The 16,973-nt window shown below is 39.7% G+C and overlaps 1 protein-coding gene across 6 annotated transcripts in view; it reads left to right on the top strand.

Annotated features, from left to right (window-relative positions):
- Nucleotides 1-16,973, top strand: part of rnf103 (ring finger protein 103) — an 88,910-nt gene that overhangs the window by 44,082 nt on the left and 27,855 nt on the right. For 2 of the 6 annotated variants that reach the window (XM_063047068.1, XM_063047069.1), the window contains 2 exons: nucleotides 145-260; nucleotides 2,984-5,389. The exons of 1 other annotated variant lie outside the window; for it this stretch is intronic. In XM_063047068.1, the coding sequence (XP_062903138.1) occupies nucleotides 145-260; nucleotides 2,984-4,523 (1,656 nt within the window). In that variant the 3' untranslated portion in view covers nucleotides 4,524-5,389. Of the gene's footprint in view, nucleotides 1-144; nucleotides 261-2,983; nucleotides 5,391-13,318; nucleotides 13,425-16,973 lie in introns of those variants that run through there. 3 more of the 6 variants (XM_063047070.1, XM_063047067.1, XM_063047071.1) reach the window with 3 other exon arrangements.

Here is a 16,973-nt window from a genome sequence, read left to right as displayed (position 1 = left end):
TACTTAGCAGGTCAGGCAGCTTTTGTGGGGAGAGAAACAACCTAAAACATTCCAGGTTCATTAACTTTTGTCAGGGCCGAGAATAATTATTATTCTGAATAATAACTTACTTGTTTTCAAATAACCACTGACATTATTTCACAGGTTGTGGCTAAAGATAAGGATCCTTTATTGGGCAAGGATCAATGGCACAAGATGGTGAAGAAAGTGTCGCAGTTTGGTATACGTACAGGAGCTTTCAATTGTTCCAGTGACCCCAGGTAAGCTTTTTAGAGTACTTTTATTCTAAAACACTTCACAGTATGTGTAGTTAAACTGCAGAAATTGTTCGCTATTGTAGATGGCCTGACCAAACATTTTTTGCGGAATTAGACAGAAACAAATGCTTTTAGTGTATATGCATTATGATATTTACGCAATGATTAAGACCTTTAATAACGAAGAAGGGAAAGTCTTGTATAGAGAGTAAATATTTAAAAGCAGCTCTTTAGTAATAAGCTGTTAGAGGGACCATCTGTCTTGTGAATTTTTTAAAATGATGGACATGTCACAATGCTAGTAATGCCTTTGTTTCTCCCCCACAGAAAGAGCTGTGGCAGCAGCTAAATCATCTTTCACCTCAGCGCACACCTTAGTGTTTGAATAATAGGAACTAATGAATAAAAATTTAATTTTCAGTGCAGTTTAGATGTGTAAACTGTATATACAAGGCATATTCAGCATATCCTTCCATTTTTGTATTATAGCTACAGTTTTAATTATAGATCAAGAGCAAAAGAAATACTGATCAATAGAAGCATTAAATCTAACTCATTTGAAAACTAGAATATGGCTGCTGGCCAGATAAAACATTTTGCATGGTTGTCAAAAGTAAGCAGCATACTTAATAACAAATGGGCACACATCAACATAAATTGCATTCTTCAAGATTGTGGCTTTGCCTTGTAGTACTCTAAGTGTATGAAATAATCAACCTGCTTTTACTAGTCTAGATCTTTGGGTTTATCCCAAGGGGCACTGTTCCTGCATAGTTGAATAAGGGCACCTCACCTCCAGCAGTAGCTTCCCTTCCTTGCCTTTAAGGCAGTAACCTCACAGAGCCAGCTCATCCACATGCACAGCTTGAAGTTTTGTCTCAGTTACAAACACCCTCACTGTCATTGTTCTTCCAGTTTTTGGGTTCACGGTTTGAAATTTGATAAACTTAACGGTAATGTAGGAATAGCATCACCAGTGGGGCTGCAGTGGTTCAGGAAAGTGCCCAAATCACCTTGTGCAGTAGGGGTTAGATTATAAGCTTCACCTAGCCAGTGGCTTCCATCTTCTGAGCAAACACCACTACCTGGCACTTGTCCTGTGGACCACACCAACCTGACTTCACTGAGTCAAAATCCTGGAACTCTGTCCCTGGCAGCATTCTGGGTATGCCCACGTCTTAAAAACCATAGCAGTAAATGAGGGCAGCTCATCATCACCTTCTCAAGGCCATCAGGGATGGGTAATTAAAAGCTGACTCAACATACACAATGCTGGAGGAACTCATCATCTATGAATAGGAATATGTTTTGGGCTGAAATCATCAAGAATCAAAGCACCTGGGCCTTGAATAATTAATAAAAGACGATATTTTCCAAAAAGTATTGTGAAAGTGATTGGATGTGAGGTCAGAGTTAAATGTTAAAAAGAAATTTAAAGATGCCTGTGAAGGGGAGACTTGGAGTGAAATCTGCTGAGGAAGCATAATTGCCAAAAGTAGAGAGATTTAAAATGGGGACTGCACAAGAGGCCAGAATTGGGTGAGTGCCAAAATCTGTGAGGGTGAAAAGAAATTAGGGGTAGTGATACTGCAGTACTTTGAATCATGTGGAGGACTCTGTCAAAGTTCAAGACCATTGGAGGGGCTTAAAATCAAAAGGAAAATATTTGAATTTGTTATCCAAGAGGGAGTCTGTTTTTAGGCTGGAATCGCAAGTGTAAGGGTGAATAAATCCTGGAATTAAATAAGATGCTGAACTAAAGTTTTAATGAGCATGAGTTTCTGCAGGTTTGTCAGTAGGGTGCTGGAATAGTCCTGTTTGATACTGATGAGAGAAAACTGGCTTTTGTCAGCGTACTAGTGGAACCCGTTGTTTCTTTAAGTAATGTCATAGAAAAATCACCCATTTGCTCTCCAGCTCACACATCAGTATGAACTAGTTATTTTGTATCAGCTCTCCATCAGAATGTGTCTCTTTTACTTCCCAAAAGTTTCATCGGATTCTGTCTTTAGTCCAATTTATGTGATAATTTCACTGCTGAACCAACCTTCTACACTCAGTGGCCACTTTATTAGGTACCTCCTGTACCTATTAAAGTAGCTACTGAGTGTATCTTCATGGTCTTCTGTTGTAGCCTTTCTGCTTCAAGGTTTGACGTGTTGTGCATTCACAGGTGCTCTTCTGTACACCACTGTTGTAACACACGGTTATTTGAGTTACTGTTGCCTTCTTGTGAGCCTAACCCAGTCTGGTCATTTGCCTCTGATCTTTTTCATTAACAAGGTGTATTTGCCTACAAAACTGCCACTCACTTTTTAATGTTGTTTTCGTACCATTCTCTCAAAACTCAAGAGATTGTTACGTGGGGAAAATCCCAGGGGATCAGCAGTTTCTGAGATACTCACACCAACAATCATTCCATGGTCAAACTCACTTAGATCACATTTCTTCCCCATTCTAGTGTTCGGTCTGAATAACAAATGAACCTTGAGTATGTCTGCATGCTTTTATGCATTAAGTTGTTGCCACCTGATTGGATATTTGCATTAATAAGCGCGTGTACAGGAGGACCAAATAAAGTGGCCACTGAGTGTAAATATGCAGTGTGGTTCCTGGAAGGGTGTGGCATTTACAGACAACTTGGCTGATAACTTGATGTTTCTCTGTGTGAGGTGTACAGATAATTACAACATGTATTTATATTTAATCTGCATTTTTTCCTACAGATACTGTAGCAAACGAGATTGGTTGAAATCTACACTCATAATGTCCATTCCACAAACCAACACCTCAAAAGGGAAAGTAATGCTTAAAGAGTATCATGGACGAAGGATTGAAGTTGAGCACATTTTTAAATGGATAAACACCCATGTGGCATCTCGGATTAAAACAATCAGAAGTCCCGATCAGTTAATGGAAGAATGGAATAAAAGTGATCGATACCATGTAAAGATATATTTGTTTGCAAGCCTCGACCAGCCACCTGCTTTCTACTCTGTTCTCAGTGTAAAATTTACAGGACGTGTGGAATTCATTTTTGTTGATGTTCAGAAGTGGAACAGTGACAGGCACATGAAGGAGATTGGTATTGATCAATTCCCAGCATATATCGTGAAAACTCCTGAAGGTATCTATAAATATGGAAACAAGACAGGGGAGTTTATATCACATCATGCAATGGATGTATTTCTTCGATCGTTACAGCCTGAAGTAAATGATCTCTTTGTCTTGAGTCTAGTTCTTGTTAATTTAATGGCATGGATGGACTTATTTATAACACAAGGTGCCACAATAAAGCGATTTGTGGTTCTTATAAGCACACTAGGTACTTATAACTCCTTATTAATAATGTCCTGGCTACCCATAATAGGATTTTTGCAGTTACCATATTTGGAAAGCTTTTATGAATATAGTTTAAAGTTTCTGCGGTATGCCAACACAACCACTTTGGCTTCTTGGGTTCGAGCTGATTGGACTTTCTATTCATCTCATCCTGCTCTATTTCTCAGCACATACCTGGGCCATGGTTTGTTAATAGATTACTTTGAGAAAAAGCGAAGACGTAATAATAATGAAGATGAGGTAAATGTGAATAACCTTGAATGGCTGTCAAGCCTGTGGGACTGGTATACAAGCTACTTGTTCCATCCAATTGCTTCATTTCAGCACTATCCTCATAATTTAGATTGGGAGGAAGATCCCGATTTGTTGTTGGAGAGACTCGCATTCCCGGATCTGTGGCTGCATCCATTAATACCAACAGATTACATAAAGAACCTACCAACATGGCGATTTAAAACGATTGCAGGGCATTCTGAAGATGAAGTAAGTGAAAGCTGGCATGAGACTGACAGTGATTCTGAAAGTGAAAGCCATGATGTGTGCAATAAATCAAGGGTAAATGATAGTGAAGAGGCAAGTAGGCTCCAGACACTTGCAGAAGGAAAGGTGCAAACTAGTGAAGAAACTAATACCTGTGAAGTAAATTCTGGCAATGCATGTCGGTGCACACCAAAATCACACAGAAACACAAACATCACTGAAGGTGATGAACCAGATTGGTCTACCTGGCCCAGTAACATGCTCCATTGCTCAGAATGTGTGGTGTGCCTGGAGAATTTTCAGAATGGTTGCTTAATAATGGGACTACCCTGTGGTCATGTGTTCCATCAGCAATGTATTGTGGTCTGGCTGGCAGGAGGACGACACTGTTGCCCTGTATGCAGATGGGCTTCATACAAAAAGAAGCATTGTTTCGTCAGATAAGAACAGTGGCTCAGCGATGTTTTCAACCAATATTTCAGGCTCTTAAATATCTAATACTTAAATATGCATTGTGATGTTTGTTGTTCATGTTTGTGCTTTTATGTGATTTGAATTTAGGTTTTATGTAGAATTTATTTTGAGCTGATCCACAATATAACTACACTACATTTATTAATGAGTCTACTACCAGTCTTGTTAATTTCTGGATGCTTTACAACAATAGCACAATAAATCTTGTTAATTCTGTTTTGGTATGTTCAACCATTAAACTATCACCAAACAGTGAATGTAGAAGACCTCCTGATTTGAGATTTTGTTAGAAGAATATTAAATTTAAAATATTTGTCTTGTTCTAAATAATTTCTTTATCTGGTTGCAGAACATTGGGCGGTATTTCATTACCTAGATCTGGGAACAGCTCATAGCTATTTTGAAGTGCAAATCTTATTCTAAAAGGGCGTCAATAAAAAGATGTATAATCATTCATATTGAAGCATTTTTGCAGACATTTTGAATAGCATTCAAGACATCATTTGAAAATGGAAGAAAAACATGGTTCAATAAAACCATTTCACGCACACAACCATTACTAAGATGCTTAGCACTTTATTCCCAACTTTATTGGATAGTTCATAAACTGAATGTACCTTAAATAGATGTAGCTTGCTGAATCACTGTATTTTGTGCTAGGGAATAATTTTTTTATTCAGATTTTTTTAAATGAAGGCCAAAGTCTCAATACATATAGCACTGAGGTTAAAACAACGAAGTTCATGTAGCAATTGTGTTAGCCATTGAAAAAGCCAAGATTGTCAAAGTGAGATGAAGAAGTAAATATATATTATAGTGTGTATGTATATACAGATATATAGAAATAAAATAAGGACTCGGGGGGGGGGGGGGGGAATAATTGGCCTATGGTGCTGATTTGGATTTGGCAGGAACAGCAATTTCCATAAATAGATCCTTTGGTCCTTGCAGTCTGGAAGTACTTCTACTGCATATTATATTAAACAATAGCAAAATCCCTGGTACTGGATTTGATGATGTTATGTGCAGTGATGTATACTTCTGTCTTTAAAATGGTGAAATTATGCTGTAAGGTCAAAGGGTGAATTATAAGGCAATGAATTGGCTTTTGTATGGAATGCTAATAGCAAACCATTTTCACAACAAGCTGTATTTATTTTCTTTTATTCCTTGTAACAACTGAACAATAAACATTTTCCTTTGAAGGTCTACCTTTTTTGCAAGTTGGCAATGTTTTAAAAGAAAATGAGACTAATAGATCTTTGTTTTAGGCTCAGTCCTTTTGCAAAGAGACTAATTGACTTCCAGTAGACACTCGCCATCATCATCATCATCATCACCAGTATTTGTTGTAACATGGTCCGTGACCACAGCCTTCTCGGTGGTGTCTTTACAAGATGGGTGACCCCTTGTGACATGCACCAGCTGCTCGTAGGACCATCCACCACCTGCTCCCATGGCTTCACATGACCCTGATCAGTGGGCTAAGCAGGTGCTACACCTTACCTAAGGGTGACCAGTAAGCTAGCAGAGGGAAGGAGCGCCTTGCATCTCCTTTGGTAGAGACATATCTCCACATCACCAGCTGTTGTTTCCATTTAAGTGACTATTGATTAAAATTTTAAAACTTGAAAGCTACTTATTAACCCAATTACATTAGGGTAAGCAGTACAAAAAATCTTTAGATGATAAGAAACTACAATTATTCGCAAGGTTTCTGAGTAACAATTGAGGAATCACAATGCAGATAGTAACATATTAACTGGTATTAAGGAACCACTTCACTAAAAGTGCAAATTTTGTGAACTTTCACACAAAAGCAGTAAGTGCAAAGTACCCAGCTCCTTCTCGCCATTGTGTGTCATGTCTAATTTTAAAATCAACAATCTGAAAATATTAATATGGTTTCTTTCTCCTCAGCCTCTAACTGACCTATTCTGTATCACTTTTCTTGGTTTTAATCTCTTCATTGTCTTAAACTTTTAGCTCAGTTTCTCCTTGTCCCTCCATGTCCTTTCACATGAACTGTCTGCCTCTCTAGATCCTTCGAAGTTGCTCCTTGAAACCTACCCTATTTTTTTACCGAACTTTCACACACCTGCAGATTTGGTGAATTTGAGACCTTAAGATCAGAGCACACACTCCCAATGGTGGAATAATTCAAATTGGGGATGACTGAGAGTCTAGAAATGGAGGAACACAGCTATTTCAAGATTGAAGCAATCGGTAAATTCCAATAATATCAAATAGCAAAGTCACGGAAAGAGAATTAAAATACAAAGTTTACAATTTAGACATTGTGACCACTATAGTTCTGTAAACGCAAAGATAATTGAATAGGATTTAGTGCAAGTTGAAGCACGAGTTGGAAGTTGGACAGAAGAGTGTTGGAATGGTTGCTTTGTGATGAGGATTTCAATTGACAGGAAAAGACTTATGAAAATAGAAGTAGGGTTTCCGGAGATTAGTGGTTGCAAGCTTATCCAGTTGTATATGATAGAAAAGCACCAAACTAACCTTTGTTTAAATGTTTCAAGGTCAGGAATGTAGTTGATAATCAGAGAACTAAATTAACAGCAGGGATTGAAAACAGTAGTCTTGGATTGTTTAATGGGGAAAATTTCTGGTTGAAGGAATATTGATGACAAAGTAAAGATAATGGAAAAGAAATGACTGAGATAGATGCAGCATGTATACATATGGATACTGATTGTTTTCAGAGAATGAATGAGCATATGTAAATGAGAAATAGTGTGTGGAGATTGGCTTAACAAATCCTTGGGATGCTGGAGATAATGCATGTTATTGCAGGTAATTATTGATGACATGAGGTATCAGACGTTGGTCTGGTCAGTGGTGAGAGGCTGAATGTGTTTCTCAGTATTTGGGAAGTCAGTATAGCTTTGTCACTGTCATCTGTGATTTGATAACAGCTATTTCTTTGCTCAATTTCAAAGTAAAAACTTGATAATAGTGTAGCAGCTGAAAATAAAACTAAATGATTACCTCTGCTTTTGTGTATACTGTTTGACAGCTGAAGAATTCAGTGAGTCAAAATGCAATGGAATTTCAGGGTTGACTAGAATATAAAAGCAAGGCTGTAATGTTCAGACTTTAAAGCACTGGTGAGGCCTCACTTGGAGTATTTTGAGCAGTTTTGGGCCTCTTATCTTGGAAAGGATGTGCTGAAACTGGAGAGTGTTCAATGGAGGTTCACAAAAATGATTCCAGGATTGAATGGCTTGTCATATGAAGAGTGTTTGATGGCTGTGGGCCTGGATTTACTGGAATTCAAATGAATAAGGGGTGACCTCATTGAAACCTATTGAATAGTGAAAGGCCTTGATAGAGTAGGTGTGGAGAGAACATTTGCTGTGGTGAAAGAATCTAAGATCAGAGAACACAGCCTCAGAATAGAGGGGCATTCTTTTAGAATGGAGATAAGGAGGAATTTCTTTAGCCAGAGAGTGATAATTCTGTAGAATTCTTTGCCACAGGCATTTGTAGAGGCCAAGTCTTTACGCATATTTAAGGCAGAGGTTGATAGATTCTTGATTGGTCAGGGCAGGATGGGATATGGGGAGAAGGCAGGAGGTAGGGGCTGAGAAGAAATGTGGATCAGCCATGGTGAAATGGCACTGAAGTCCTCAACCTTTAACTCTTTGCCTCTGGTGAGACTGTTGCCACTGAGTTCTGGATGATAGGAAGCACAATGGTTGTTTTAGAGTTCCAGAATTTTGACCCAGTAAGGGTGAAGAAATAGCAATATATTTCCAAGTCAGAGTAGTTTGTGGCAACTTTCCAGTTGCTGGTGTTTCCATGCTTTTGCTGACATGCTCTTCTAGCCAGTAGAGGCATTATGGGTTTGGAAAGTGCTGTCTAAGGAGTCTTGCTTGGTTGTTGCAATGCATTCTGTAGGTGGTACACATAGCTGCTACTGTGCATCAATTCTGTATCAAGCAAGCTGCTATATCCTGCATGGTGTCAAACTTCTTGAGAGCTGAAGGTTTACTCATCCAGTTTTGTCATGAAAAATGCAAAATACAGTAAATGCAAGTTTTTTTTACTGAAATAGGTGAAGCTGGGTCCTTAATGTAGAAGTTATTGAACAGAACTTGGATATAAACAAACTAAAGAACAAATATTAAGTGCACTGTGAAGCTAGCAATAGGTTATGCAAGGTAAAAAACTTAAGAAAGCCACTGGGCCTTTCTAGGGTATGGATCAAAGAATATTGAAGAATATGAAAATGGGATGCTTACAAAAATTTCAATGCAACAATGGTTGTAGTTTAATGGCATTATAATGAACAATATTGTATAAATGAAGGTTCTATGAACTCTGTCTTTTTGAATCATTTTAAATGTTAAGATGGATAAGGCTTCAACTCTGTTTTGGACGTCATTTATATGACATCACCTTGACTTCCTATTTCTAGCCAGATTCTGTGCCTGTCTTAATTATTCACTGCTGAAACTAATCTGTGCCTTTGCATATATACCTTGATGATTCTGATAAGCTTACGTTTAATAAGCGTCTGAAAACTTGAGCTCATTCAAGACTTTGCTGCCTAGGTCTTAGCCTACACAAACCCTGTTCATCTATCACTATAACGGTTTATAATGGTGGCAGTGTTGATCTACACTTTCTGCTAATTAAACATCAACTTAGAATCATAGAACACTATAGCACAGAAACAGAACCTAGTTTGTGCCAAACTCTCAATCTGTCCAGTCCCATCAACCTGCTCTGTACCCCTCCCATCATGTACCTATCCAAATTTCTCTTAAATGTTGAAATTAAACCTGCATCTACCACCTCTGTTGGTAGGTAATTTATTTATATCCACTCTCTCACCATCCTCTGATCGAAGAATTTCTCTCAGGTTACCCCGATAAACATTTCATCTTTACTTAAACATTACCCCTCATAATTTTAGGTACCTCTTTCAAATCTCCCCTCATTCTCCTATGCTGTAGGAATTAACTCTTAATTTATTCAATCTATCCCTATAACTCAGATCCTCAAGTCCTGGCAACATCCTTGTAAATTTTCTCTGCGCTCTTTCTATCTTGTTATCTTTCCTGTAGTTAGGAGACTAGAACTGCACACAATACTCCAACTTAGGTCTCACCAATGTCTTATCGTCAGTTTCTAAAGAGTTTGTACATTCTCCCCATGACTGCATTGGTTTCCTCCCGCATCCAGTTTGGTAGGTTGTAAATTGTCCCGTGATTAGGCTACAGGTAAATCAGGGATTGCTGGGTGGCGCTGCTGGAAGATCCTACTTTGTGCTGTAATCAATAAATAAAAATAAAGACTTTAACATACGAGGGGTGATTGATAAGTTCATGGCCTAAGGTAGAAGGAGCCAATTTTAGAAAACCTAGCATATTTATTTTTCAATATAGTCCCCTCCTTCATGTACACACTTAGTCTAGCGGTCGTGGAGCATACAGGTCCCTTCTTAGTAGAAGTGGTCCACAGCAGGGGTGATTGATAAGTTTGTGGCCTTTAACTTCAAACTTTCTGCATTATCACTCAAAGAGTTGAACTGCACATGCGTGTAATGACAGGGTCTTGGACCTCCAGGTCGTCCACAGCAGGGATAATAGATAAGTTCGTGGCCTAAGGTAGAAGGAGATGAGTTATACCGCTCGTTACATGCACGTGCAGTTCAACTCTTTGAGTAAAAATGCAGAAAGTTTGAAGTTTCTCCTCATCTCCTTCCACATTAGGCCACGAACTTACCAATCACCACTGCTGTGGACCACTTCCGGAGGTGCAAGACTCCGACTTCTACAAAGAAGGGACCCGTATGCTCCATGACCACTGGACTAAGTGTGTAAATGTAGGAAAAATAAATGTGCTAGGTTTTGTAAAATTGACACCTTCTACCTCAGGCCACGAACTTATCAATCACTCCTCATAACATCCTCATCCAGTGACACCAGATTGTATGTAGATTGGATCTGTTGTGTACCCAGTGGTCAAGCCATTGTGAAACAGACAGCACAATGACACAACTTCAAGAGTTGCTGCTGCAGAACAACCGAAACCTGGCTTCAATTCTGACCTCTGATGCAGTCTGTGTGGAGTTTGCATACTCTCCTTGGATGGTCTTGTTTCCTCTCACATACCAAGGATGTATGAGGTGTAAATTGCCCCTGGTGTGTCCGTGACTTGTCAAATGGAGAAGTTGATGAGATTGTGAAGAGAATAATGGGTTAGCATAGAATTATAGATGTGTGTTTGAAGGTCAGCACAAACTTAGTGTGCTGAAGAGCCTATTCTGTATCTCTATGATTCAAAGACATAACCTGGAGACATGTTTGGAAACACGGGAGACTACAGATGCTGCAAACTGGAGCAACAGACTCCAGTGGTTGAGTAGCATCTGTGGGGGGAAAGGAACTCTCAGTGTTTTGGGGTCAAAATCCTACATCAGGACTGGGTTGCAGATGCTGCCTGAATTGCTGAGTTCCTCCAGCAAACAATTGTTGCTTTGGAGATGAAGTTTGTGGGCAACCAGTTTATAGAAGGATAACAACCACAAGGATCACAACCCTTTTATGTGGTCAAAACTGCCCTGGGCTGACATTGCTTCCCAAGCAGTAAGAATGATCAACACAGCACCCACTAATTCCACCACTATTTTATTATTTCCCATAGGTCACCTACAATCAACCTATGTATATAAGTTATCTTATGTATTTATATTGTGTGATTATTATTGTGTTTTCTATATTTTTTGATTTTTTTTTGTACTGCATTGGATCTGGAGTAACAAGTATCTCGTTCTCTTTAGGACAGGGGTCCCCAACCTTTTTTGCACTGCGGACCAGTTTATTATTGACAATGTTCTTGCAGACCGGCCGACCCGGCGGAGGTAGGGTTGCCAACGGACAAGAGTAGCAGTCAGATACGTTGTGTTTACCCCGAGAAAGACTACAATGACCATCAAGCGTTGCGCGGGCACCAGTGCGCATGTGTATACGTGCCGATTTTTCCCCTACAAATGGTTCTTGGCGATTCTGTTCGGAGGATGGGGATGGGTGTTAATCACGACCGGAATATAGGTGATAAGTGGCTAGTACACTCAATTTTGTTTCTAAAAGGGTTTATCTAACCAATTTAATAGTAAACACACAGCGCATATTTTTCTCGCGTGAATATAGTGATGTCAATTATCAGGGGAGGACAGGGGAGTATTGAACGAACTTCCAGTAGAAGTGGTAGAGGCAGGTTCGATATTGCCACTTAAAGAAAAATTGGATAGGTATATGGACAGGAAAGGAATGAAAGGTTATGGGCTGAGTGCAGGTCGGTGGGACTAGGTGAGAGTAGCGTTTGGCACGGACTAGAAGGGCAGAGATGGCCCGTTTCCGTGCTGTAATGGTTATGTGGTTATATAACTCACTTATAAGTCAATAACATCATAACATTTTAAGTAACGTTTGGATATTAAACACACAGCACATATTTTCCCTGTATGAACATATAAAATCATTGCAACACACCAATATCACTGAATCAGTGGGAGCCCTGGGCTGAATACTTGTTTCCCTGCAACAAGACGGTGCATCGAAGGGTGATGGGAGACAGCAATACTCGAAGGGGGTTCCTTATGTCCAGTCTATTCAGCAATTTAGTTTTCGTCGCATTCATTGCAGAGATATGTTGGAAATGGAAGCAACATTTTCAGTGCTTTCATGGCTGTCTCAGGATATTTAGCCTTGACTTTGATCCAGAATGCCGGTAGAGATGTTATGTCAAATATACTTTTCAACCCGCCATCATTTGCAAGCTGGAGGAGTTGATCTCTTTCCCGTGCTGACATGGATGACGCGCGGGTAATGACCTTGTGTGCATTCAAGCTCAACAGTGCGCGTGACAGGGAATGAGGAAGGGTGCAGCTGACTCATATTGCCAAATCATATGGTTTCCTCGTGGCCCAGTAGCACATGCTTTGCGGCCTGGTGGTTGGGGACTGCTGCTTTAGGAGGTAAACAATCTTGAATCTTGTATTTCTTTTGGCATTTCCACATGGCCATTGTAACTTTCCACCCTGAGACTTGAGCAGAAGCAGCAACAAACTGCTTGAAGAACTTAGTGGGTGGAGCAGCATCTGTTTGGGGTGAAGGGGAGAAAAGGAACCGTCAATGTTTGGGTCATAAACACAAAATACTCTGCAGATACTGGGGTCAAAGCAACACTCACAACACGCTGGAGGAACTCAGCAGGTCGGGCAGCATCGGTGGAAATGATCAGTCAATGTTTCGGGCCGGAACCCTTCGTCAGGACTGACGAGGGAAGGGGCAGAGGCCCTATAAAGAAGGTCGGGGGAGGGTGGGAAGGAGAAGGCTGGTAGGTTCCAGGTGAAAAACCAGTAAGGGGAAAGATAAAGGGGTGGGGGAGGGTATAGGCAGGAAAGGTGAAGGAAGTATAGGGGAAAACACAATGGGTAGTAGAAGGAGGCGGAACCATGAGGGAGGTGATAGGCAGGTTTGGGTCAAGCCTCTGCATTAGGTATTGCTGATGCTACCCGACCCGTTGAGTTCTTCCCAGCAGAAAGTTTATTGTTCCGATTCCTACCCTTGTATCGCTGTCTGCAGCATCTTCACTAGGAGGAGATGTTAGGAAGGGCCGAGGCAGACAGCGTGATTGGAACCGCAAACACTTCTCTCCCCAAGTCGGCCAGCAGCGCCTCTTGCGGCAGCGGAGCGGAGTGCCAAAGGCGCGGTGAGCTGACGTAACTGCACTGAGAGCCAAGAGGCGGGACGGGGTGGGGCGACAGCGAGCACCTCGGTGACGGCAGCGTCGGCAATGGGGCTGTTCGGTAAATCACAGGAGCGGCCGCCCAAGGATTTGGTAACCAGCGCGCATTTTCCTTTTTAAATATCCGACTGCTGCGCGAGTAATGTACAGCCGACAGTCCATGGGGTTGAGGCAGCGTTTACCAGCCTCGGTTATGCGCCGCACAGCCGCCTTCGGCGAACCGGCGCCCGCCTTCCGCTGTCGCCTATTGGTCCCTTGGAGCAAGGGCTCCTTAGTGATTGGATCACTGGCCTGCCACACGGCGCAGGGAAGGGTGATCTGCCTGCCACACGGCGCCAGTGCTTTAATGTTACTGAAAGTCGGGCCTTCCTTGAGATGCGCTGTGTTGTGCCAGGGCCTTAAGAAATTGGGTTATTATTGTTACATGTACCAGTATTGTATAGTGACAAAACGTCTTTATACTGATCATTTGATTATACAGTACATTGAAGTAGAACAAGGTAAAATAATAGCAGAAGGTAGAATAAAGTACTGTATAACAACTACGAAGAAAATGCAGTGTAGGTAAACAATAAGGTGTGAGGTCATAACCAGATAGATTGTGAAGTCAAGAGTCCATTTTGACGTATCAGAAAATCATTCACTAACTTTATAATAGCAAGGTAGAAGCTGTACTTGAGTCTGTGGTACGCCCGATAAAGGCGGGGGGGGGGGGCGAGGAGAAGAGAGAATATCTGGGTGAGTGGGTTCTATGAATATGCTGGCAGCAAGAATTATAGACAGAGCCCATAAAGGGGAGGCTGCTTTCCCTGATATATTGAGCTGTGTCCATAACTCTGCAGTGTCTTGTGATCACATTCAAGATTGCTTAATGTCGGTAAAATGAGAAACACAATATAATACAATTTAATTTTTTTTAAAAAACCCCAGTGTGCAAAAGTCTTGGGTACATATGTCTCGCTAGGATGCCTAAACTTTTGCACAGAACTGTCTTTCCAGTTACCAGATAGCACTTAATACTACTGAGCAAGCTAAGTATTGATCAGAATCTGATGAAATATCACCAGCATATGTCATGAAATTTGTTAACTTTACATCAGCAGTAAAATGAAATACGTGATAAATAGAGGAAAAAACCTGAGTTATATAGTTAAGTTAAAATAAGTAGGTGCAAAAAAACTAAATAAAATAGTGAGGTCCAATGCCCATTTGTGTTTGTGTGTTTATGTGTGATGTCCCTTGCTCGTGATGAGGACCTCTGACGTCCTTTGGATGTTGTGACTTGCATGTAAGTTTGATTAAAGTGAGGGAGAGTTCCATAGGTCGTCAATCTCACTCTCTCGTCCTAGTCTGTCTGGATCCAGTGGCAAGATGAGAGTCAAGACGACTAGAGATTCCATTTAGGAGTCGGATGGCAGAGGGGAAGCAGCTGTTCCTGAATCTCTGAGTGTGAGCCTTCAGGCTTCTGTACCTTCCTGACGAAAGCAGTGTGAAGAAGGCATGCCCTGGGTTGTGGGGATCCTTAATGATGGACGCTGCCTTCCTAAGGCACTGCTCCTTGAAGATGTCTTGGATACTACGGAAACTAGTACCCATGATTGAGCTGTCTAATTTTACAACTTTCTGCAACTTATTTTGATCTTGTACTGTAGTTCCCCCCCCCCATAACAGATGGTGAGGCCTGTCCGAATGTTTTCAATGGTACATCTGTAGAAGTTTTTTAATGTTTTAGTTAATCTCCTCAAACTTCTAATGAAATATAGCTTCTGTCTTTGAAACTTCCATTTCAGAGGAAGAAATAATAACTGCAATCTCATCATTGAATTCCGGTAAAGCACCCGGTCCGGATGGGTTTACAGTGGAGTTAAAAAATTTTTTTTCCTCCATTCTTTCTTCTAAGTTGTCTAGAATATTCAAGGAAGCAATCAGCTTAGGTAAATTACCACAATCGTTTTATGAAGCCTCTATTTCCTTAATTCTTAAAAAGAATAAAGATCCTACTGATTGTGCATCATACAGACCGATATCTCTTCTGAATGTAGACTCTAAAATTTTTTCAAAAATTCTAGCAACTAGACTGGAGAAGGTGTTACCTCAAATTATTTCTATGGATCAAACCGGATTTATTAAAAATCGCTATTCATCCTTTAATATTAGGAGGTTAATGAATATTGTTTATACCCTCTCACTTACTACCCCGGAATATATTATCTCATTAGATGCCGAGAAAGCCTTTGACAGAGTTGAATGGCCTTATCTATTTAATGTTCTTGAGAAATTTAATTTTAATTTGACATTTATATCTTGGATTAAATTGTTACATTACTCCCCGGTAGCCTCGCTTTGTACAAATAATTATAGATCTCCTTTTTTTCCTCTTTTTCGTGGTACTAGGCAAGGTTGCCCTCTTAGTCCTTTACTAATTAATATTGCTCTTGAACCTTTAGCAATTGCTATTCGTGACTCGCCAAATATTGTTGGTATTACCCGTGGAAACGAAATACATAAATTATCATTATATGCAGATGATTTGTTGTTATACATCTCTAACCCGGAGAAGTCAATTCCTGCTATCCTAGATCTGTTAGCTCAATTTAGTGACTTCTCTGGTTACAAATTGAATCTTAGAGTGAATTATTCCCTTTAAATAAGCATGTACCTATTTATGGACGTTTACCATTTAAATTGGTTACTGATTCATTTATATATTTAGGGATAACAATTACGAAAAAGTATAAAGATTTATTTAAAGCTAATTTTTTACCTTTAATTGATCAGATTAAACTTTTATTTACCAAATGGTCCCCAATCTCTTTGTCTTTGATTGGTCGGATTAATGCTATTAAGATGATCATTTTGCCTAAATTTTTGTATATATTCCAATCGGTTCCAATTTTTATCCCAAAATCTTTTTTTGATAACATAGATTCAAAAATTTCCTCTTATATTTGGCAGAGTAAAAATCCTAGGTTAGATAAAAGGTATCTACAGAAATCTAAAAAGGAGGGGGGGCTTGCCCTCCCGAATTTTAGATTCTATTATTGGGCAATTAATATTCGATACTTAAAATTTTGGTTACAAGATTTGGACGCATCTTTAAACCCTCATTGGGTAAATCTTGAATCTAATTCATTACAAGGGTTCTCCTTGGGTTCGGTTTTAGGAACTTTACTTCCTTTTACTTCTTTTAAATCATATAAACAAATGAACAACCCAATAGTTAAGCATACTTTACGTATATGGTTTCAATTCCGAAGATTTTTTGGGTTTAATCAATTTATTCTAGCAAGTCCTATTATATCAAATTTTCTTTTTCAACCTTCTACGATGGATCAAGCTTACTTTGATTGGAAAACCAAAGGTATAATATCTTTTCGCGATTTATTCTTGGATAACTGTTTTATGTCTTTTGATCAACTCTCTAATAAATATAACTTACCCAGATCTCACTTTTTTAGATATCTACAGATTAGAAACTTTTTAATTACTGTCTCTCCTAATTTTCCACATCCATATCCAATGGACACTTTGGAAAAAATCTTAGATTTAAATCTCTCTCAGAAAAGTGTAGTAGCAATTATATATAATATAATTATGAATCTATGTCCTGATGCTTCTAATAAAATCAAAGCTGACTGGGAA

The sequence above is a fragment of the Mobula hypostoma genome, chromosome 4 (genome assembly GCF_963921235.1).
Source record: "Mobula hypostoma chromosome 4, sMobHyp1.1, whole genome shotgun sequence".
NCBI classification, from domain to species: Eukaryota; Metazoa; Chordata; class Chondrichthyes; order Myliobatiformes; family Myliobatidae; genus Mobula; species Mobula hypostoma.
Note: the sequence above shows the minus strand (reverse complement) of the source record. Positions and strands in the feature narration are given on the sequence as shown.